General features: G+C 44.3%; 1 protein-coding gene across 1 annotated transcript in view; it reads left to right on the top strand.

Moving 5' to 3' along the window:
• LOC144695191 (uncharacterized) overlaps positions 1 to 24997 on the top strand; it is a 53080-nt gene that overhangs the window by 24688 nt on the left and 3395 nt on the right. Inside the window, exon 4 of the mRNA XM_078566077.1 lies at positions 20586 to 20661. Coding sequence (XP_078422203.1) covers positions 20586 to 20661 — 76 coding nt within the window. The remainder of the gene's footprint in view (positions 1 to 20585; positions 20662 to 24997) is intronic.

The following is a 24997-nucleotide window of genomic DNA, read 5'->3' on the forward strand; positions in this document are numbered from 1 at the left end:
GATAAACCTTTTATTTCATGTTCGTAGACGCCCCCCAATCTCCCTGAGGGGCAGCTCCGTGCCTCGGGGAGATTGAAGCGCTCTTTCACGCACATGCACAAAAAAGCACTGGCCCCAACTTTCCCTCCTGCCCTCCCGGCCCGATCAGGTAGTGCTGAGCACTATCAGTCCTGTCTTACACTGGGCGGGCATTAATTGGCCCGCCCGTGTAAAATGACAGCGCGGAGCCGATCGCGGGCAGCGATCGGCTCATCAACCGCCCCCACCTGCTCCCGCCGAGCCCGCCCGCCAACTGAAAAATTCTGCCCATGAAAACGAATCACTTACGGACTTAGTGAACCTTTTAAGGAAGACTTGTGTACTTTTAAAGAAATACAAGCAAGGACACTGAGCAAAAGATGTGACAATGTAAAGTGACCACTTTCTGGAAAATTCCTATGTGGATTATACCGACAGACGTGTCCTGAGAGAACACGGAACATCGCACCTGAAAAGGTGTCATGATCTTTTTAATGCGGAGATACTTGAAAGGGAGATTATTAAGATGCCAAAGACTGAACTTTAATCTCCTGTGGTTGCGGAGACAAAGGAATGATTATCACATCTCAGCCGTCACCTAAAATCCATCTCCTGTTGATTTATATCTCAGAATGTGTAAAATGGTCAGAGGTGAAAGGCAATAGACTCTGGGCGCACGATATGGGGCAGAATCTTGCCCTTGTCAGGCAGGCTTGGCGGGGGCGCGGGGGGGCGGTGGTGGGGGCTGGTCGGGAAGCCGACTGCTGCCCATGATCGGGCCAGAAGGCGATTTCATGCGGGTGGGCCAATTAAGGCCCGTCCAGTGTGAAACACGAGCAGCAGCGTCCACCGCTGCCTGTGCGGGCGGGGGCGGGGGCGGGGACAGGGGCATGAGTGCAAACTTCACGCATGCGCGCGAGTGCACACTCGATAATCTCCCTGACACACACAGCTGCCTCAGGGAGATGAAGAGTTACTTTTTTAAAAATAAAGAAATTGAAAATGTAATAAAACGTGTCCCCCTCATGTGACTCGGTCACATGAGCAGGGACATGTTATTAATGAAGTTCTAAAATTTTTATTTTATTTTTATTTGCTTTAGGAAACCTCATCCCGCCCGTGGATGAGGTTCCCTAAAAAGCGTAAAGGCCGATTGGCCTTTTTGCCTGCCCCGCCAACTGTAAGGTTGAATGGGCAGCGAAAAATTTAAATTAATTGATGATAATTTAATGGCCCTAACAGGCCTTTTAATGGTCAGCGGGCCCGCCAGAGTCAGCAGCGTGCTGCCGACCGAAATATCGTGCAACTGCACATTGTTGTTGGGATGCTCACCCGACGTCAACGCACGTCATCTCACGCTCTAGCTGGTTGGGTGCACGCCTGCCCGCCGAGCCGAAAGTTTTGCCCATGGTTTTTGTTTCCTTACAGGAATACACAGGGAAAAATGGGTTAAAAAACTGGCTGCAGAGCAATGCAGTGTGTGCTGGTGAGCTGTGAGAGTGACAACAAGAAGACCAACTTGTCGTCCCCACAGTTCTAGGCAAAAGTTCTCTCTCTCTTGCTGGAGGCAAGACTCGGCAGATGCCGCAACCAAGATGGAAATAGGACGGCTTCTTCAGCTATCCTGCAGAACCAAGTGTCTCCAAACCAACTGTGAAACTGCCAAAGTCAGCCCTACCGGAATCACCCAACTTAATGGCCGCAATGTCTCAAGGACAAGCCAAAGACTGATTCGTATATCTTTTTCTAACTTTTATTTGGACTTTTAACTTCTCATTTCTGATGTGTGTGTATGTGTGTTGCATTCTCATTATTTTTCTCGGGTTTTCAGCAACTAATAAACCTACTTTTTCTTTGACTCAAGAAAGCCTAATTAAATTGGCTCCTTCTAAAAGTAAAAACGTCTGGACTAGGAAAAGGTAACCACGGCGGGGGAAGGGATTCCTTTCAAATTAACCATATTGTGACTAACCGACGGGGTTGAATAAAGAAGGGGAGCCAGCTCATTCCTCCTCACCCAGGTGCATAACAAAATTGGGGTCCTGTTTGGGAAGTGAACAAACTGGCCAGGCATTCCGTTCTCTCTCTCTCTTTTGATGTCGTCTCTACGTTGCTGATGTAGGTTCTTCCGCTTCTGCGATGGTTGGTCTCCGGAGTTCTCGCTGGCTCCACGCCCGAAATTCTCCATTCTTATACTGAATCTTATCTCTCCAAGCTGTGCCGTCTCTCTCCCGTTGGTTTAGGCCTGCTTGCCTTGTCTGTGGCATATTCTCATTGGCTTTGTCCCAAGGACTTGGGTAGCATTACCTCGTTACTCCTTTCCTAAATAAGGACTTGTGTCTTATCACAGTCCCTTTGTTTTCCAAGAAACGCAGCTACTTCAAACCGGTTCCAGCCAGCTCAGGCCAGTGACTGGACTCAGGTTACTTCAGGTCAAAAGTTGCTTTTGCCTGTGTCAGCAGTTCAGCTGCAGCCCCTGGCCAACATCTCCCCCCTTTTGATCCAAAGATCAAATCTTAGGATCATTATCCTCCCTTTCTGTGTACCACTCCTGAGGTTGTCATTGTCCCCCAATGGGTATGTTACATTCGCGGTATCATATGGTTATATACTAAATATAAAAGAGAAGCGTATATAAAATTCTTCGCACAGTGTCCTTATACTCATAATCGTTTCTTCTGTTTCATTATAGCGCTAACATTCAAGGTGCAAAATTTCAATTTTCCACCTTCTAAGTTGATATATGCTGAATATGACAAGTATTAATGCACATATGATCACAACTACAGTAGCATGTGATAAAATCCTGACCCATGGATGTATTTGAACATTAGATCCCCAATTCCAAAACCTATCCCAGAACCTGGGGTCCCGTAGCAGTTCCTCTGCTTTATCAGCATGAGTTCTAATTATTTTAGTATGTTTAGTCCATTGATGAATTATCTCATTGGTTTCCTCCGCTATTTGCGTCCAATCTGCAGTCAGGTGCGGAATAGGTGGTAGTTCGGTAGGAACATATTTCCGCATGATCTTGGTCTATATCGTTTTTATTTATTACCATCCCTATTATTGGCTTAGGCAGAACTTGTCCACCGATAACCAGGCCTAAGGTCACATTGTTAATGGCCACATTGTGTCCTTCCAGAGGGCACTGTCTCCATCCTTTGTTATAGTTCATAGCCGCTGTTGCTATGCTATACGTTTGTCCCACAAGGGCGTATTGTAAAAAGGACTGGCTGTTAACAGTCAGAATGGACATCTCTGGTATGAGTCGCTACCCCAGTCAATATTCACATAGGTGTGGTCCCAGTGGACCATAATTTTACCTCGATGGTCGCTCCCCGATGGTCGCACAATAAATGGACCCACAAATTGACAAATGATTTTTCCTTCTGGGATTACCGACAATGTCATCTCTAGAACTTTGTTGCATGAAAACTGTACTTCCGCTCCCTCCGGTATACCCAAAGTTTTTCCTGCGCATGTTAACCCATCCATTCCCGTATAATTTAAGTCTTCTCTTTTCCCTTTGTTGGTTCGGACTGTCTTATTCTGCAGAGCAAAGTTGTTTCTGGTCTCGGGATATCTCTCCTCTGTAGACACTGCTTCAGGCACGCTCATTCGTTGTGACAGCTCCAAGGCAGGTTCAACCGCAGTTCTGCTGATGGTCAATCCGATAGCAACAAAATGCATTATCCCCTTCATTTTAGGCTGGACCTGTAATGAACAAGTGTAATTTCTGTTCTTATTTACAGTTTCTTTTCAGTACTATTTTAAGTCCAGTCTCTCCATATACTGAGCCAGACCATTCACATCCTGTCCCCAATTTGTTTCAGATTCTAACCGTCCATTTCTTCTAACCCACTTATTCCCCCTTTATGTTTTATTTTTCTTTTGTTTTTTTCCCTGGATTCGCCTCTGCATGTGAACAGACAGTATCAAATTTGTTTTCAATCACCTCCTCTTTGATCTGCAGCTGGTCCTGTTTTTGATCTCCCTGACCTTCGGGATTTGGAACATCGTTAGCATCGAGCAGCACATGCCAATGGTGATTATCTTGTTTTCCTCCCACTAACTTTAGCTGATTAATGTGAAACCAGCCACTCTTTACTGGTGTCGCTAATATCTTGTATACAGATGTGCTAGCTTTGTCTACTATCTCATAGGGACCAGCAAACTTTGGATTCAAGAATGAGGTGGGCCGGTGTATTCTAATCATTACTCTTTGTCTGGGGCTCGACTCTATCGGGCTGGCTTTTGCGTCGAAATAAGCCTTGCTTTGCTGTTTCTTCTTTCCCTGTTGGTGAGCGGCTACATAATTTGCTTCTTTTACTATTTCTACGAGCTGTTGTACCTATTTTTCTGATATAATGTGGTCTACCTCAGGTTCGGACAAATCCAAACCTACCAACCCCTCCATGCCCCTCATGTCATGAGTCTATAAGGAGTGTAGCCTGTTGATGAAGCCACGGTATTCCTGATTACCATCAGCACATAGGGCAGAACAACCTGCCAGGTTATCATGTGCTGCTGCACCATTTTGGCTATCATGTTTTTCAATATCCGATTCATTCTTTCCACAATTCCACCAGACTGTGGTCTATAGGGTATGTGGAATCTCTGTCTGACCCCAAAAAGGGTCATAACATCTTGCATTACTTGGGCTGTAACATGTGTTCCCTGATCTGATTCTATGCTTCGGGGTAAACCCCAATGGGTAAATACCTTTTCTAATAGAATTTTCGCAGTACTTTTGGCTGTGTTTGTTCTGGGTAGAAAAGCTTCTACCCATTTAGTGAAGGTATCCACTATTACTAGAATATACTTGTATCCTCCTGGAGTGGGGGGAAGGGGTCCTACATAGTCTATCTGTAAATTAGTCCAAGGCCCTTCGTACTGGTCTAGTACGTCGGAGGGCCCCTTTCCTAACATTTCTATCGGGGTTGTGTTGTGCACAGATCCAACAATTCTTGACATAGTGTTCCATGTCACCTTTCATTCCGAGCCACCGGCACACCTCCTTTATCTGATCCAGGGAGCTCTCCGTCCCTTTATGTCCCCATAAGTCATGGTACCAGTGGATAATTTGGTTTCGTCCCCCCCTCTGGCACCACAAATTTTCCCTCACATAAAACCACTCCGTCTTGAAAATAGATCCCCTCGTGCCTTTTGTATGTGTCTGACTCTGCTCCTTCTATTAGTTTTTTCAATTCTCCGTCTTTCTTTTGCTCCTCCGTTAAATCCATTCATTTGACCTGCTTCTCTTTCTGGCCCCCGATTTCCCCAATCGTTGGCTGCCATTCCTGTCCACTTACAGCACCTAGTGTGGCTAGTTCATCAGCTTCCCTGTTCCCTTCGGGAGATAGTTCTGAATGAGCTTTCACTTTTGTGACCCCAAATCCTTTCCCCTGTGCTTCTTCAAAAGATGTACCGTAATAGTGGGGCCGAAGGAAGGGGCCTTCCATCCGCTGAGACAAAACCTCTCGCTTCCCATAGAGGCAAATATTCTGTGAGGCTATTACAGACATACATGCTATCAGAATATATGACTGATCTAGGCGGAAAGTATTCCGGGTGGCCAACCACATAGGCGACGGCTGTTAGTTCTGCTGCCTGCGCACTCATGGTTTTAGGTAATTTCAGAGACGCACTATATCTTTCCTGTCCGTGTTCATCCTCCATGTATATCCCACAGCCAGTTCTCCTTTCCCCATCCTGTACTGATGAAGAGCCATCCACAAAAGTTTTAAAATAAGGTTCTTCCTTTCCTGTGTCCTCTGTTTTTCTGCTTTCAGGCCCCGTCTTCCTCCCTCCCTTTTCCTTTGATACGAATGGGCCCTTGTTTTTCATGTTTTTCATGTTTTTCTCCCTGATAAACTAAGTTGTCTGCTAACATAGTGGTGGTTTTTACCCCCTTTATGGTTATATTTCTTCCTTGCAGCAACAATGTCCATCTAGCGATTCTATTTTGGCTAACTGCACCGTCCTTAATCCTTCCGTGTAACAGTAGCTGTACAGGGGTGTGTTCTGTTAATATTGTAAGTGGGTTTAGTCCCACTATATAGGTAAAATGCTGCACTGCCCAAAAGGCAGCTAGCAAGTGTTTTTCACATATCGTATACCCCTGCTCTACTGGTGAGAGCATACGTGAGGCGTACGCTACTGGTGGTAATTTCCCGTGTGTCTCCTGTAATAGAACTGTCGAGAGGGTGGTGTCTGTGGTAGCCACCTCCAATGAAACCGGCTCAGTTGGATTTGGGGTTTTGAGAGTAGGCACGGCAACTAGTGCTTGCTTTAGAGCGGTCATGGCCTGGGTGTGTTCTGTTTTCCACTCCCAGGCCACATTCTTTTTTAATAATTCCATTTGCGGGGCCGCTTTTGTGGCAAATCCATCGATGTGGTCCCTGCAATATCCCACCAAGCCTAAGAAGGACCTTAACCCTTTTACATCCCGCAGAACAGGGAGTCTGCCAACCGTCTCTACCCTTCGCTTGTCAATGTCCCTCTTCCCCGGTGTCTGAATCACTCCCAAATAAGTAACTTTTTGTTTCATGATCTGCACTTTTTTAGGGTTAATCTTTAATCCCAAGTCATGTAACAACTGCAGTAATTTACTTAGTAGTTGATAATGTTCCTTATTGGTTTTAGTTTGTGGGAGTAAGTCGTCTACGTACTGCATTGGACATTCAGGCCTCGAGAATCTTTTTAACCCTTCCCTCAGCCGTTGGTGAAATATGGACGGGGAATTGTGAAATCCCTGCGTCAGGGCGGTATCCCTGCGTCAGGGCGGTATCCCTGCGTCAGGGCGGTATCCCTGCGTCAGGGCGGTATCCCTGCGGCAGGGCGGTCCATGTATATTGCTGTCCTTGGAAAGTAAACGCGAATTTATATTGACATTCTTTCTCCAGTGGAATAGGACCAAAAACTGTTACTTATGTCCAAAACCGTAAACCATTGCGCATCCTCATTTTGTCTCTGGGCTAGTTGCTACAGTAGAGGCTGTTAACGGGGTGACTTTATTTAATTCTCTGTAGTCTATCGTTAGTCGCCAGTTACCGTCGGGTTTCCTCACCGGTCAAATAGGTGTGTTGTTAGTAGAAGCCATTGGTCTTAATATCCCTTGCTGCAGCAGACTCTGTATCACCTTCCCTATCTCTTCTTCTGCTGGTTTTGGGAAACCATACTGCTTTTGTGGTTTGGGGTCTGGACCTTGTATACACACACTCCTGGTCATTTTCCCACAATCATGTTTATGTCAGGCAAATACTATTGAGTTTTGTGCGATAATTTGTTGTATTTCACAATCGTGACTCATTTCTCCTGGTTCTATCCACATTTCCCCGATCGTGCACATCCTATCCTGATATTCCCCCACTGGGACGAGTGTGTGATTTATACTGCCGATGCCCAAAGGCATTTGGCAAATCATACAATTAACGGGGTCAAAACAGAGTCCCGCTTTGGCCATATAGTCACTCCCTAATATATGTTCTTGTTCTCGGGGTAATTTGATAAGGACCACTGAATGCTCTATCACTATGTCTCCCACACCGACTTCCAACGGTACACTCACATATCCCACTTGTGAATGCCCTGTGAATCCGCTTAGAATAATTTTGTTTTGAATTTTCCAATCTACGTCATTGATCTGAGTGGTGTTAACGGTGGTACGGGATTCCCCTGTGTCCCAAAGGAATGTAATAGGGCAGCCTCCAACCCTACCATTCACTAGGGGTCTCCCCGTGTAATCCCACCACATGTCACACACCCATAACAGAGAGGCCTGAGACCATCATTGCAGTTCGGGGTACAACCCGGAACTCGGTGGTATTTCTATCATATCACACTGAGGACTTGGTCTATTCGGCCCTTCCATGGATAGGCTCTGGTTTCCTCCCCAACCTGCATTCTCTCGTCTCAGGTTCGGGCAGTCCCTTGCGAAGTATCCCTCTCGGCCACATTTATAGCATCTGGACACCTCGCCCTGAGTTCTCCCCATTCCTGAGAAGTTTCCTTTTCCTCTGCCTCTACCTCTTCCCACTGTCTGATAAGCTGGAGGGGGGTCCCTCTGAGTAGGTCCCCTCCCTTCATTTCTCCAGGTTGTCACCTGATCCTTAACAGGCATTGCTCTGTCCCTGGATGTCTTGGGTAGTTTTGGTGTTTCCCTTTCCCATATTCTAACCATCTTCCTGATTATCCAGGGCTCTGTATGTGTGTCATCAGTGGGATCAAACTCATCTAATGCTGTCCTCGACTCCTCAGTGCCATGCGACACTAGCGTTCTCAGCCATCGGTTCCTAACCTCCGGCTGTAAATTATCCTTATCTAGGCCTGTGCCATAGACCCCTTGAAACACCGCCCAAATGTGAGCCGAAAATGCAGTGGGGTGTTCATCTTTTCTTTGATAGCATTTCACCAGCGCCTCCACTGGGTCCTCTCTGTTATCGCCCATGACAGATAATAACTGGTTCTTTAAGGCCTCGTTTGTGCCTCTACCAAGTTTTTCTTCCTCCGGTAGGGTGGAGTGTATATGTGGGCGTTGGCACATTAGAATTAATTTACTTTCCTCAGCATCGTCTAAGCCGTGTGCCCCTCTCTGTTGCCTCACCGCTAGGAACAACTCCCTAGGATCATCCCCGGGCGCACACGTCCCAATATCTTCCGCAATATCCCTCAGTTCTTGTACCCTGAGTGGGGTGGAATATGTCATATTCAGGCCGGCTGGCCCCTGGCCATCTGCCCCTGCTTGTGCTCTAGTGGTTACAAGGTGGGGGGCCATTGGGGCAGACGGTTTTCCTGGCTCTGGAATATATGCCAGCGGTGGATCCTCTGGTAGAAGTTCCCCGTCACCGCTGCTGTATCTATCCACCCCGTCTGCTAAATCATCCCAATCTATATCCCCTTGACCGTTTTTTCACCTCCTCCGGGTGTGAAAGCACACAGTGTGCCCCTCTGTGCGGCTAGCTGATCTTGCAGCCTCACTATCAGTTTCTGACACTTTGTGTGATCACCAGTACTGCTCCTCTTTTCCTGAGCTGCCCTGTGAATCACATTCATAGCAGTCTTTAAATCACTACATTGTTGTTTCCATCCCTCCACCTCAGCTTTAGCTGCTTGGGCTTCTCCCTCTCTCTTACTCTTTTCATTAGCCAATTTTTCGCCCTGTAACTGATATTGGTTCATGTGCATCAAATCCGCACTTCTCTGTCCCTTTAAATCAGTTACCTTCTCACTAAGGCGGGCTATTTCCTCACAGAGTTTTTTATTCTCTTCCTCTAGCCTGTCTCTCTCCCTCCTAGCCTGCTGTCGGCATTCTATCCATTCCTCAAATAAACATCCGATCGCTACGGACTTCTGTACCTTTTAAAATTTCTTATCTGACGTCTTTGTTTACTCAGTTCTCCAAAGGGCCTCCCCAGCGGGTTTCCCCTTGTCACCAATGTGATTCACATACTCCCCGCATTGCAGCCACTTCCTTATTACGTATTTCTGGAGGGGTCCCTTCCAGTCAAAACAATCCAAGTCCCCGGGGCTTGGAGATTCCCTTTGATTCGTCATCTTACGCTAACAGCTATGAATTAACCCAAACTCCTGTTCTCTGTGTACTTTGCCAACTCGGTTCGGCTCGAGTCTCCCGCTGACTCAACGGAGAGATTTATTCTCGAGCCCACCCAGGGACGCCAAATATGCTGCCGGAGGTCACCGGTAACGGTTGTTGGCTTAGTACAAAGAGGAGAAGAGTCAATTCGCTCTTAACTCTAAACTCGCTTTATTCACATCGTTAGATCATCTACATATAGCTTATATGTCTGGTCCAATATAGACATGCAGTTTACAGCAGGTTATACAGTTTTATACCCAAAACTCGGATCTAAACGCACACCCACTAGGTTTCTCTGACACTCCCTGAGTAGTCACAGAATATAAAAGCTAATACCCGAAAAGGAGAGCTGGCGTTGGCCAGGCATTCCGTTCTCCCTCTCTCTTGCGTCTCTACGTTGCTGACATCGGTTCTTCCGCTTCTGCGATGGTTGGTCTCCAGAATTTTCGCTGGCTCCAAGCCCGAAATTCTCCATTCTTATACTGAATCTTATCTCTCCCAGCTGTGCCGTCTCTGTCCCGTTGGTTTAGGCCTGCTTGCCTTGTCTGTGGCACCTTCTCATTGGCTTTGTCCCAAGGACTTAGGCAGCATTACCTCGTTACTCCTTTCCTAAATAAGGACTTGTGTCTTATCACAGTCCCTTTGTTTTCCAAGAAACTCAGCTACTTCAAACCGGTTCCAGCCAGCTCAGGCCAGTGACTGGACTCAGGTTATTGTAGGTCAAAAGTTGCTTTTGCCTGTGTCAGCAGTTTGACTGCAGGCCCCTGGCCAACGGACAAAAGGAAAGGATTAGATTGGGGAAAATGTATTGTTCCTTTGAAACCAATTTCTAAAGCTGCAAAGGGGTTTCCTTGAGTCGGTGCCACCAAAGTGTAGACATGGCCACATTTAACGCCAGTGCCTTTCTCGATGAAGGGGAAGTTAGTTTTGAGGATTCAAAAGTTCTGTCACTTGGAAAGCTAAAAGAGCCAGCTCGGCACTTAGGACTATAGATTCCCTCGACTGAGATGAGATGTGTAACGTTACAGTGGGTGGCCGGAACGTTACTTTGTGAACGTGAGACAAAACTATGAGAAGAAGTAGAATTGCTGAGAACGCAGCTGGAACAGACACAGAGGGCAGAGTTTTCCACACCCAACCGCCGCTGGGATCTTCCCATCCCGCCGCAAATCAATGGACTTCTGGCTGGGGGGCATCCGCCTCACCCACGGCGGGTCCCACCCACAACGGGGCCGGAAAATCCCGGCCAAAGAGTTAGAATTCCAAGCATCACAATGTGAGAGGAGAAGAAGAGAAAGACAAGGGGTGGGGGGGAAGGAGGAAGGGAAGGAGAGGAAGCCTTTCCAAAGAGAACGGAAAGACAGACAGGGAAGAGAAAGGGAAAGGAGAGGAAGCTTTCCAAAGAAGACTATGTGAACTGGAAAGGAAGAAAAAGGCAACTGAGGCAGGCAAAAGGATAACACTCCTGAAAAGTCGGGAAAAATCACTTGAATCAGAAGAGGCTGAAAGGGCTGGAGGAGACCAGCTAGGATCTGTAGGAATACAGGGAACCCAGAATGGTTCAGAGGCCTTAAAGGGGGCAATAGAACCTGTAAGGGTTGGAGTAGCCAGGCAAGGGTTACTTGCAATCGAAGAGCCAGGGAACACGCAGCCAAAGTCTGCAGAGAGGCAGAGAGCTGGAGAGTATTCAGGGGCCCAAGACGAAGCAATAAATCCAGTGAGGGATGGCGTAGTTAAAAAACAGCTTCCTGAATTTGAAAAGGCCAAGAGGATGCAGAAAACATCAGTGGAATTTCAAACAGGCAAAGAGGATGACCTGGAATTGAGTTAGTAGGTACATTTTTTTGCAGAATTAAACAGGGACCAAGGGAGTTCCAAGACAAGTCAGGAGACAATGAGAGAGGTGCCACACCCAGCTGCAGAGCCACTGGAAGTCAAAAGGGCCAGACAGGCCTGCAGAAGTATAAAGAAACAAGATAGAACCTGAGCAAGTCGAAATGACCAAAGATAGACCGGCAGTAATGGAAGAGGTCCATGAGGGACCTGTAAAGGTTACAAAGGAGGATAGGAATAGGCCAATGATCTGTTTGGCAAAAAGCTTCATGGCAGATTTAAATGGGTGCAAGGGGAGTTCCCAAACAGGAAGGCAGATCATGAGAGAGATGCCTCACCCAGTTGAGGAGCCACAAGGGAGTATGGCAGGAGCCAAACATCCACTTGGAGGCAGCAATGTTCCTGGAGACGTGGAACAGGTTAGGGGAATGTAAATTCCCAAGCCAACAGAAGGTGCTAACGCACTGGTGTTCTGTTTGATGGATACATCAATGGGAAGTTAAATGGGAACAGGGAAATTTCCAATTGAGTGGGGGTGATGCCCCACTTAGCTGAAGAACCACAGGACACAGCAGCCGAACCTAGCCCAACCTCCGTGAACGAAGATATCCTCAAAGATAGAGCACAGAACAGGGATACAAAAAGATCCCCAAACCAGGCAGAATGTCTTAAAAAAGAAAACAAGAAGCCTGTAACCCTGCGTGATGAGCCGTGGGGTTTGGCTAGCTTTAGAGGGGGAATGGGGAGGGTCCCAAGTAGATGTGCAGATGGCTAGGGGGACGCCTCACCTAGTTGATGAGATGCAGGGCAGTGCAGCAGGAGCTGGACAGCTACTTGAAGGCAGCAGTGTCCCAAACAAAATGGGACTGGTTGGGGGACCAACCCCTCCCCAAGGTAACAGGTCAGGGAAATCCACTGCCCTTGGGACTACCATGCGGGGTGTGCAAGTGCAGTTCGAACCAAAGTGAACCCAGAGCCCAGTCAACTGGTGAGTGTCTACCAGGGTGGGGTGGACACCTCAGAGGATAGCCAGGAGGAACGAGAGGCATTCCCAGGTGGACCCCCCGGCAGCCAGTTTGGCAGACCCTGGAACCTCAAATGCTCAATCAACAATCCTGACCCTGGAGTGGTCGAAGGATCTGGCCATCCTGCTCAGGAAATTGCAAGAAATTCACAGCGACCTGCTGGAGGCTACCCCACCAGCACCTCACCTGGGAGCAGCATAAAATTGGGGTCCCATTCGGGATGTTAACAAATTGGGGGAACCTCACCTGGGGACCAGAGAGCTACATGTGGAACACTATCGCAGTGTAAGCTGGAACATTCAAGACAGGGAAAGGGAAAACATTTTTTAAAAATGATGTAACCAGCGGGGAATAAAGCCAGCCTCAGTTATTTCAGGAATACGTATTTTGGAAATACATGGGGGCAATGTACATTTAGTTGTAAAGAAGTGACATAGAGGTGGAAGGTGGCACAAACTGGCATTTACTGTACCAGTAATCAAGGTGCCAGCTGTCAATACCAACAGAGCAAATGGTGCCAATTGGAAAAAAATGATACAGGCATTGGCCAAATATTTGGTTTCCACACGTGAATCTGGGCACCACAGAGACATCCCCTGCCTCGCCTAAACCTGCCACCGTCTAAAATCCAGATTCCTTATTTCTTTCACCGGATTCCCGCCAGGGACGTAATGTGGCTTTCGTGTCCATGCTGCTTCAACCCTCACGCCAACTGAGGTTTTACCCTTCCTCCAGTACACCCTACAGAGAAAGCAAAAAACATTTTCCTTCAATTCTGCGAACTCACAAAGCTCCAAGAAACAATCTTAGGATAGGACAAGGCAGAATTATAAATGTACCAGGTGAGTGGGAAATGTGGCACAGGGTGACCATTAACAAAGTTGGAAAATAATAGAGGCTTCCTTGTTAATCAATATTTTAACCAATATGTAAATTACCAATTAAGTATTAGAAAGTAGCCCAAGGGCCTCTGAATACATATCAGATTAAGTTAATCTAACATTGTATATCAGTGAGGAGATTATAGTTTGGAACAGTGTGTGCCATTTTGAGTACCCTACCTTCAAAAGGATATAAGTTTCTAGAGAAATCTTTAGAGGAATAACAACTTGCCTTCTTATCGTGCCTTTGAGTGCAGTAAATCATCAGGGACAGTAGCATTGTGGAAATATTACTGCACTAGTAAATCTAGTTGTCTGGACTAAAGTTCTGGGGATATGAGTTCAAACCCCATGACCGCCAGGGGGAATTTAAATTTAATTAATTAATAAATCCAGACTAAAATCATTAATGGTGATCATGAAACTACCAGATTGTTGCAAAAACCCAGCTAGTTCACTAATGTCCCTCAGGCAAGGAAGTCTGCTGTCCTTATACGTGGTCTGACTTACATGTGACTCCAGGCCCATAGCAATATAGGTTGATTCTCAACTGCCTACCAAGCCAGTTAGCTGTAGGCTGCTCACCACCTCATGTTAAAAGGCAAATAGGGATGGGCAATAAATGCTGGCCTTGCCAGCAAAGTACACATCGCAAGAACAAACATTTTTTAAAAATCCAAGACTCTTCATGGGCCCTGTGAATTGGACAACTTTTGGCACTGAAGCCAAATGAAGAGATATTGCAACAAGTGACCAAAATCTTGGTCAAAGAGGTAGGTTTGAAGAACCAGCTTAAAGGAGGAGAGAGAGAGGTGGGGAGGCAAAGAGGTTTAGAGAGAGAATTCCAGAGGTGAGGGCTTAGGCAGGGGGAACGATTTAAAATTGGGGATGTGCATGAGAAAAGAATGGAAGGAGTGTAGAGACCTCTGAGGTTGCAGGGCTGGAGGAGGCTGCAGATATAGGGAGGGATGAGGCCATGGATGGATTTGAAAGGATGAGTATTTTAAAAGGAAGGTATTGCCAGATGGAGAGCAAGTCAGCAGCACGGTGATGATGGATGAGCAAGTGTTGGGATACGAGAAGCAGATACGCTAACAGAGGTAATGAGTTTTAGCTCTACCTTCTGTTGAGAGGCTCAAAATCAAACTTGGGTGAGAAAAGAATAATGATTGAGGGAAGAACAATGGTCCAGGTCTTAGCTGAATCGCCTAGATTTAAGTGAATTATTTTACTCATCACTATTAGGGGGGACACTGATTCAAAGTTATGAAGCCCTACGTTAAACTGGAGATTAGTTTTTTTTTTAAAAATCCAACTGAGGAATGGGCACAAAGACAGGTGACAGCAAATGTGTTTGGGTTGATAGGTTCACAGAGAAGCTAATGGGAGGCGGCTACTGACACAGGGTATCCAAAAAATGGAAAAGTGTTCCATCCTGGCATCCCCCTCACTTTGAGTAGTAAACCAACAACAAAACGTTCAATACAGTACAGAAACAAAATACAGGATAAGAGACACTTTCATGTAATAAATGGCATCACAGGCAAAGAAGTCAGTCGCTGGTGAGTGCCAGTCTGAAGTTTTATCTTGATTGTTCTTTCAACTTTTCCCATTACCATATTAATTGAGTGGGAGAAAGAGAGAGAGATTCACAACTCCCTCTGGGTGCTAATGTACCTGTCACAGAGGATCAAACATGCTGAGCCGGTAGTCAAAATCTTCAGACTATTTAAAATCTTCAGACTATTTTAGATCCAAATAGACAGCATCTTCTGGTTTACCCATCTATTTGCAAGCTGCAATTTAAGGCTTAGTTACATAGATGCTATATTTATATAAAAAAAACATTTTTGGTGATATATTTTTCACAAGTCTGGATGTTGTCTCCCAATTTAATGTCATCAATTTCTTTTGAAATTTTTTTGGGATTATTTTTTTCTGAGCAGGCTCTTTGTGTTCTGAAAAATCGAACACTTCCATATCTGATATCCACTGTCAATGTCAAGCATTCCCAGATCGGGCATCGTATTCTTAGATGCAGAGTAAAGCTCCCTCTGCTACAACAACATGCATCATTTCCAACCTGCAAAGGACATCTTCTATTGTACTTGTGTGACATCCCTGCATTTCTCATAACAGTTTTGTGCTTTAAGCTCATCACACCTTTAAATCTCAGCAAAATCTCTTCTTATGCATAATGTTTCATTGAAATGAAACAAATATTAAGTGCATTTAACGCAGGGCTTCCAGGTGATAATAACATTGAACAATTACATTTAAAACAATTACCATCAACTGCATTTATTTTTTCATGGGCCAGTTAATAGATTTTCAGCATTCAGTGTAAATGACACATAAAACTTAACTGGGATTTCTTGATTGAATATATATTTTTGAAATCAAATACAACGCTTATGCAATTTGAAGGAAATTGACCTGAATTTTTTTCTGCGTTTATAACTGTTAAATTGCTATGCTGCTTTACAATAAATAATCAGACAGCCAATGGGAGGAAGATGGGATTGTTCCTCAATCATTGTGCTTCCTAAAACATTATACTTATGTTATACGAAACAGAAATTAATAAATAATAACTAGTTGATCTCATGCAGCAATGCTCACAGGCAAAAAAGAAATCTAATTTTAAACTATTAAAAACAATATTGATGATCATCAATTATTTTATCCCCTAATTATTTTAGTTGTTAACTTTAAAAACAATTTTAATTGTTTTTCACATCAAATTTTTAAAGTATTTTCCTTTGCTCTTTGGCTTACAATCCTCAGTTTCATTTTGTTCACAATATAATTATTCTTTTGTGGAAAAATGTTTACTTGTGAGGTATTGCATTTTGTGTATTTATGTGTATTTCACAAACTGCTATCTCTTATTTTTAAATGATGCGCTTATACCTTAACAGCATAATTGTGATGAAATTTTGAATCTTTTTTATTAAGGGAATCAATTTTTTAACAAAAGAGGAAGGAACCAAGTGACAGTGGAAGTTATTGAGCGATGAAATTTGGGGCTCGAGAGTAGCTGAAAGTTAGAGTGGGAGTGTCACTCATACAAGGAAAGTAAGAGACCAAAGAGGGGAATTGTGGAGGCTGGGGGAGGTCTGGAGGAGGGTGCCCTGCTATCAGAACTGACAACTGCGGAAGTGTGGTTTGTGAAAGGAATGAGAGGACTGGACTGATAAGCAAGAGGGTAGCCTTTGGAAACCGTGGGACAGCCAGGTTAGGGTGAGGCTGGAGAAGTGTGGGTTGCATGGGTGGAGGGCAGGCTAGTTTCTGGAATTTGTACCCTTTGTTGTTTGGCTGTATTGCATGAACCTCATAGTACATTTGCACCATTTGCACCAGCATTATGATGAAGGTTGAGATGAACAGCCTCCTCCCTTGCCTCAGAATCTTGAGTCTTGAAATCTCCAATTGTCCCAGCATACAAACTTTTGGCTGGGCAATTGGTGAGTACTCGTGCACCATGCAGGTAACCTCCGCTTCAGGAGGGGCAAAGGAGGGAGAACTGGTGACATCATCCTGCCTCTTGTGACATCAGCACAGAGAGGAAACATGAGAAGATTCTGTCTCCCCTGTGACCCAACTCCATATACCCACACTTCCCCCATATCCCTTAATGCCTTTGGATATCAAAACTTATAAATCTCAGTTTTTAACAATCAATCTAGCATTGGTTGCCCTTGTGGAAGAGAGTTTGGAATACTTAAGAATGCTCATAATGAACCTTAGCCTGGTTATTCTTCATAAATCGAGGGAAAAGGAAGTAACTGCAGAAAGTTACTGACTTTTATCTCTCAATTCCTTCCAAGAAAACAATCTAATTGACATAGAAACTCAAACATCTTTGAACAATGTTACTCATCAATCTTACAATGGAGAGTTTTTTTTTTAATGTGCAATCAGAGCTCACCGTGTGCAACTTCCAGGCACAACAACCAATCATTTTAAAACCTAACGGCAAATGGAAGTTGCATTCCATAACCATAACAAACTAGTCGTTTATAACGTATACACTAATCACATCGCTGGCAGGTAGCCGAATTGAACAAAGCGTCACACAAAGGAAGATACCATTTAACATTTTAAATGAGCAATCGGATATTGTGGGCTGGATTTGACATTTCCCCGTTGGCAAGTTTGAAGGCCGGGAGCTCATAATCCAGAGGGTGGCCTGCCTGCTGCCTACCCACCTGCCCCTGACCCCAATAATAGGGTGGTGTTGGATCGTTCGCCCACCAGTAGACCAACTGAGGTACTTAAATGGGTAAGTGATGCCCACCTAGAGGACTCACCCTGCCATTGCTGGGATTAAACTGACGGCAGGAGAGGCCCATGCCAAGCAGCCAGCCTGGCAGGTTTCCCTTCATGGACTGGTGGTTGGATGGGGTGGGGGGGGTGGTGGTGGGGGTGGGGGGGGGGGGGGCATCCCTCCACAACTGGCACCCTGGGCCCATCGGAGCCACCCATCCCCACCCCCACCCAAGCTGTAACTCCCCCGCCCCAAGTTCCCCTTCCTCTAAAACCCCAGCCCCCAACTACCCTCACAGACCTCCAAATACTTCCAAAGTTCCCGATCCATTGCAACTTGCCTCCTCATCGCCCGTGTGCAATACCAGCTGTGACCACTGCTCCCGCTGGCGCTGCCAGTACTGGAGAGAATTGCTGGCCTCTGAGGCAGGACTTCCTGTCCTTGAGAGTTGGAAATCCCACTTCCAACCTATCAATGACTGATTAGCTGTTGATTGACTGTGAGGCAACTGTTCTTCCCCAGGGGGGGTGTTGTGGGGTGGGGCAGGGTGATGGCAGTGACCATAGTGCCGTGTATGATTCAGCCCTGTACATTGAGAGGAACAAAGATAATCAATCCTCTTGGAGGTGAATAAATCCTTATTTGGGAGTATTGCTTTTATCATATATACATTGAGACCAAACTGCAGATTTCACAACCCACTCTGGACACAAGCAGACTGTGTCATTGTACAACAGATGAAGCTAAAGTGCCCTCTGTTGAATATTCTTTCAATTCACTTCCAAGATGAGGGAAATAGATTGTATTGGTCTCAATAAGCACTGCACAGAGCCCTTGGGGCTGCTGTTGCTTAAGCGGTTCCAATGCCTTTTAATCCCAGGGTTTATATCATCTTCCAATGATTTAATCACTGTAGCTATTCCCAAATTTTCACAAAGTGATTGTAATGCTCTAACAGAGATCAGTACTGACCTAATGTACATTCATGATTTTTTTCAGTTTATAAACCAGTTTCTACACCAAGAGAATGTGAAACCATGTCTACTTCCAATGAGGTTTCTTGCACTTAAATTACAATCATGTTGTTGGGTTTACAAGTAAGAGGATGGTTCCAAGCTGACAGTGAGCTCTAGAGGAGGATCAGCTGAGTGGTCCTGATTAACTCCAGCAGCATTCTAAAACTGAAGTACTGCACAGAATTAACGCTACTGTTGGAAGTAACTTACACAATGGCTCAATTGGCAATTATACACTTTAGTGTAGAATTGAGACAGATAAAGGTGGTCTCGGAAACAATCTCTTATCAGCACATCCCAAGTAAAAATACATAATCTATGCTAATGGTTGGGGATCAGTGCAGCAACAAGGGAGCTATTATTGGCCTCTGAAAACTCTTACGTTATCGAATTACAGCAAGTTAAATTTACCTACCACCAGTAGTCAGCCCTATTCTACTTTTCATTCCTGGGTGAGCTAATAATGAATTGCTTTACAAGTAGAATTGGTTTGAAGAGCTAAATAACCTACTCCTGTTTCTCTGAACAGGCTCATTATATGCATTGAATGTAACATCTAAAGGGCCATTTAAGTTGCTATTCTGTCTCCCTCATTATCTTTAGATAGTTCTTTCAGCAGCTGTCAGTCTTGGCTCAGTGGTAACGTTCTCGCCTCTCAGGTCGGGGGGTTCATGTACTCCTACAGTGACTTGAAAACATAATAAAGGAAGAGGCTTGCATTTGTAGAGGTCATTTCATAAACTCAGTGTGTCCCAAAGTATTTGAAGCCAATTAAATATTTTTGAAGTGTAGTCACTGTTGTAATATAGAATGCACAACGGCCAGTCTAGGGTGGCATTTCAGTGCAGGTGCTGCACAGTTGGATAAGACACTAACATAAAGCTCTGCGTAAAATCTCAGATTAATGCAAAAGATTGCATGTCACTGTTTGAAGAAGAATGGAAGGTAGACACCCCACTGTATTGCCAATATTTATCCCTCAACCAACATCACTAAAACAGATTATCTGGTCATTATCTCATTGCTGTTTGTGAGACCTTGCTGTGTGCAAATTGGTTGTTGTATTTTCCTACAATAGTCAATGGACTTCAAAAGTATTTCATCCTGTGGATCTTGGACCAGGCCTGTGAATATAATGCCAATGTGTTTAATATAGTTGCAGATTGTACAAGAGGGCAAAACCTCAAACGTTGAAGTGGGAGGGTGAAAATTTAGCTTACCTTATGCAGGGCTGTAGTGTTTTATAAATTACAATGTGCATTTTGTCCACTTGAGGCTACCATACACACACACACACACCAGCAGAAAGACTCTGCTTGGAACAAATAATAAATGATCCATGTTTAACAGTTCTTGTAGTTCTAATTCTAAATGTCTCTGATTGAATATATAACTATTTGTGTCCCAAGAAGTTCACAGATGAATGGATGCCAAGGACTTGCTTGTTGGCATTTTCTTCCCTTATAGTCCATGCTATTGTTTAGCTCCCTGGAAGCCAAACCTATAGAATTTAGAATACCTTCACCCACCAGTTTCCTACTTTTCTCTAACACGGCACATTGGAGTACAAATGCAGTGTGCTGCCTACTAAAACGAAGACTGCGGAATTTTTGAGTGGAATGGTAACAGAAAGTTTCGAGGTTGGTGTTTCTGAGAACTGACAGATGCAGAGTAGACTTTACCGCACAGCCCTCTCCACAGTGGAACCACACACGGCCATTCAGATCATTGCGCCCAACACAATTTTCTGTCCAGCAGAACCAACGAGTGCAAGACTGACAACCCACTCATCACCAGCACCAATTCTTAGTCTGTGCTCTCATTGTATGAGGTTTTGCACCTCAAGCACGAATTCCTGAAGCCTACCCGCACCCCCCCCACCCATCACCTCTTTTTTAGAATTGATGACGCACGTTAATTACAAATATTTTTGTGTTTTAGGTCAGCCAAGTCATCAGCCTGGGGGAAGATAAAAATACTTCTGCTACAAATGAATCTGACACACCAACAGAGAAAGGTAATTTTATCCATAAATCCACATCCTGACTTGGAGGCTGCAACTGTCAATGGCGGATCATGATAGCAGATTTCTTCCCCCCAGAGAGCAGTGGAGGCAGTGGCATTGGATATTTTTTATGGCTGCGTTAGATAGATTTTCGATTGATAAGGGAATGAAAGGGTATCGGGGGTAGACAGGAAAGTAGAGGCCACAGTCAGATCAGCCATGTTCTTATCAAATAGCAGAGGGGCTAAATGGCCTGCTCCTCCTAATCTGCATGTTTTGTATTTGAGTAAACATGGATACATTTGGGATAAATACACAGGGTAAAGTTTTTTATCTTATTTTCACAAGTGGATGCAACAAGTGACAACATACAGGAGATTAGCTCATGATAAATGCAGGTTGCTCATGGTACTCTGAAGCTTGGGTGACAGTTATGCCCCTAATGTGCTCAGAACCCAAGCCAGAGAATGCAGTAAAAAGGAGGCTGAGCATAGAATTTAACAATAGATACCATTTCACCTGAAGAGCTGGTTATGGGATTCCTTCAGGTAAATATTAACTTTGAAACAAACTCACCAGGGCTGTGGGAAAAAAAAATTGTTCATTCAGTTTGAACACGTGCACAATTGCAAAATCTGTTGGCTAACATCTCGTAAGACCTCAGACAGGACTTGGGTTTGTGATTACTAACTCCCTTTGCCTAATGGTTCATCGCTAGATGAATAGAATAAAAAAAAACCTTGAAGATAAAGTAAAATCTGAATTGGATCTTGGTTAGGCCTCACGAGTACTGTGGATAGTTCTGGTCTCCGTACCACTAGAAGGATATTAAAGCACTAGAGAAAATGTAGGAAAAATTTAAGCGCTAGGAAAGTGCGGGATGTTTCCAGAATTGAGAGGATGCAACTGTCGAGAAACATTGAACAGGCTGGGGCGCTTTTCTCTGGAAAAAAGGCCAAGAGGAGAATTGATCCAGGTCTTTATAATTTATGAAGGGGTTCAATAAGGTAAATTTGGAGCCCAGAACAAAGACATAAATAATGGAGAGTCACGACCAGAAGAAATAAACATTTTAGGGGGAGTTTCTTATCCAGTGACCATGAAAATTTGGAACTGATGGCCACATGGAGTGGTTGAAGAAGGCCAGATTGATGCATTTGAATGAAGGCTTCATGAGGAAGAGGGGAGTAGAGGGATGAAGCAGTGAAACGGCAAGAGATTATTAGAAACTGACATCGACTGATTGGGCAAAATGGTCTGTCTCGTTGCTGTAGATTTTGTGTAGTCCATTTATTTCATGTCTTATCTGTTTGATAGCAGTAAGAATGTGAAAACATGTGGTGCTAGCAGACGCAATACCATTCTTGTATATAAATTCCAATCAGAAGGCTGTATGTGGCAAGTTCTTTTTTGTATGTTCGATCAGAAATCAGCGTTTCCCTTAATGCAGCAGAAAACTTTTCTGATGGACAGCATAATTGTTCAGTCACAGGATTTTTAATGTTCACTTGAATCGAGGCAGCCAAAGGGTATTCTCTCAATTAACCTCCTCCCTCAATCAGCTCCATTGAAAATGGCTGGTCATGAATGCGATTGCCTTTTGTGGAATGTTGTTGTCTGCAAAACATCTGCTGTACTTGCTTGTCCACCTTACAACAGTTGCTCTATAATTCTTTGTGGTTCAGTGATTCTTTGTACCTGTAGTCAATTGCTCTAAGGGCCCAGGTAAATAGAAGTTGTCCTTCAGCTGCAGACAACCAACTTGGATTTTGTAATGAACTCGATGTTTCTTATTTGAAACAGATAACTTTACTTCAGAGCTCGTTCAGAAGCTACAAACTTTGAACCAGGTCCACGACTAGAAAGTTCCGCCCCCAAGATTACCGGTGCTTAGGGGTCATTCGTCAGTACAATCACGTGATCCCTAAAGCAGTAGGAAATGTTTTACCTACAATCACTACATTCCTCCCCCTTTCTTTTTTTTTAACATTTCTTATTTACAAGAATATCTTAATCCGCAATATATACATAGATACACAGGTCATGCGATTATAAATTAATTCTCTGAGGTGGTTTTCTAATCCAGTTAGAGCGACGTAACTTTATTACTTGAGATGCTCCCACCGGATTGACCTGATCAGGAACTGCAATATCAGGGACATCCCTAGATAATGGCAGTTCAGGATTAGGTAATTCAACAGAGACATTGGGTATGTCTATCCTAGGTCAATCTGTCACCTCAGAATTAAAGGTTCAACATCAATTACAGGTGGAATGGTTGGTTGTTGGAACGTTTCTCTACTCCTTAGATGATCCATAAGTTTTTGAACAATCCGGTCTTCCGCTTCCACTTGGAATGACAAGGGTCCAGTTTCAGAGGCAATTATACCAGGGACCCAACTAGGTCCATTTCCAAAATTCCACATGAAAACTGAATCTCCCACGGTAAATCTTTGAGCTTTGCGAAGAATATCGTGATTCAATTTCTGACTACTCTACTCTGATTCTTCTCTACCTTACCCTCTAAGTTTAGAAACAACAGATTCAACCTTGTACGAAAGCAATGTTTCATCAATAATTCAGACGGTGTTGAGCCCGTGGTTGCGTGATGAGTCGTACGATAATTGAGAAGAAAAAGTGAAATTCGAGTTTCTAAAGTACCTTCAGATAACTTCTTCATTCCTGATTTGAAAGTTTGCACTGCTTTTTCTGCAAACCCATTTGATGAGGGATGCTATGGTGCTGTTTTAATATGCTTAATTCGATTCAAGCTCATGAATCGCTGAAATTTTGCACCACTGAAGACAGTACCATTATGTAAAAAATAACTACCGGTAGTATACTAAAACATTGACTCAGCTTTTCAATAATTGCACATGATGTTGGTGATCTCACTTCATACACATCCATCCACTTAGAATGTGCATCGATGATCACTAAAAACATGGTACCTAAAAATGGTCCTACATAATCAGTATGTAGTTAACCAGGGTGGACTAGGCCACTCCCACGGATGCGGTGGAGCTGAAACAGTGCTTGACCATGCTTTCAATGTCACTATGCCTGGCCATCAGACATAGCTTCACGCAAGCATCTTCATCTTCCAAATGCCTGGATGCACACTGTGAAGCTCTGTCAAGAGTGGTTCTCTTCCTTGTTAAGAGACAATGACTCTTGATCCCCACAACAAGATTCTATCTTGACAACTTAACTCTGTTTTACAGGCACGGAATGGTCTTACTGCTTCAGACACTGGTGAATTCGACCATCCTTGCAATACCTGACCTCGGACTTTTGACAAAATTGGATCCCAGTTTGTCCAATTTCTTATTTGCATCACACAGACCAGCAAAGAGTCTAAAACATTCAGCACAAGTACAGCTTCTTGAGGCACTGGAACATGCACAATGCTATCTAGTAACGGAAGATGACTGAGTGTGTCTGCATTTGCAGTATGCATATCAGGAAATGTATAAAGGTGTACTCATATGCTGCCAAAATCAAAGCCCACCATTGAATTCTGGCTGAGGCTATCGGTGGAATTGCTTTATCTTCACTAAGTAAACCCATTAGTGGCTTTTGATCTGACACTGGTGAAATGTCACCCATGCAGGTACTGATGGAATTTCTTGGCTTCAAATACTTATGGATAAACATTCCTTTTCAAGTTGTGAGTAAACCTTCTTGGCTGCAGAAAGGGTTCTGGAGACATATCCTATTGGCCTTTCAGGTTTGATTTCTGCCTTTTCTTCTTCTGTTTGCCGCAGAGTTTTGTCTCGTCCTTCATTTTGATTTCACAGTCGGCCATATTTCTCTCTGGTGAAATCTTAACTTGGTTCAGTTCAGTGGTTGTGCTGCCCATGACTTCATTGCCCACTCGCATCTTGGAAAAGTTCCACGACTTTTCCTTCTAATGCCTCTGTTGTTTCAATCAGCTGATTCTTCAGCTCTTCTGTCTCCTTCTTGTATCTTTTGGCTTCCTCCTGGAACATTGAACATTGTTGTGTCTTTTCTGATGACCGTTTCTTCAGCTTGTCCAGAGTGGCACTATATTTGTTTCATTTATTTTCATGATTTTCCAGTAGAACCAACTCTGACTTGAGGGACCCTAGCATCCTGTGAAGGTCCTTCAATTTTTTTCTAATGTGGGCTTCGCTGGCTGGTCCAGCATTTATTGTCCATCCCTAGTTGCCCTTGAGGAGGTGGTGGTGAGCTGCCTTCTTGAATCGCTACAGTTCATGTGGTGAGTCTCCTAACTTATTCCAAAATACACTGTCATCCCTTATCAACTCAGGATCTCTTCCCGTTCTCATTTGAAAGATTTCTGACCAGTTGAGCTTAATTTTTC

The sequence above is a fragment of the Cetorhinus maximus genome, chromosome 21 (assembly GCF_964194155.1).
Source record: "Cetorhinus maximus chromosome 21, sCetMax3.hap1.1, whole genome shotgun sequence".
Classification (NCBI taxonomy): Eukaryota; Metazoa; Chordata; class Chondrichthyes; order Lamniformes; family Cetorhinidae; genus Cetorhinus; species Cetorhinus maximus.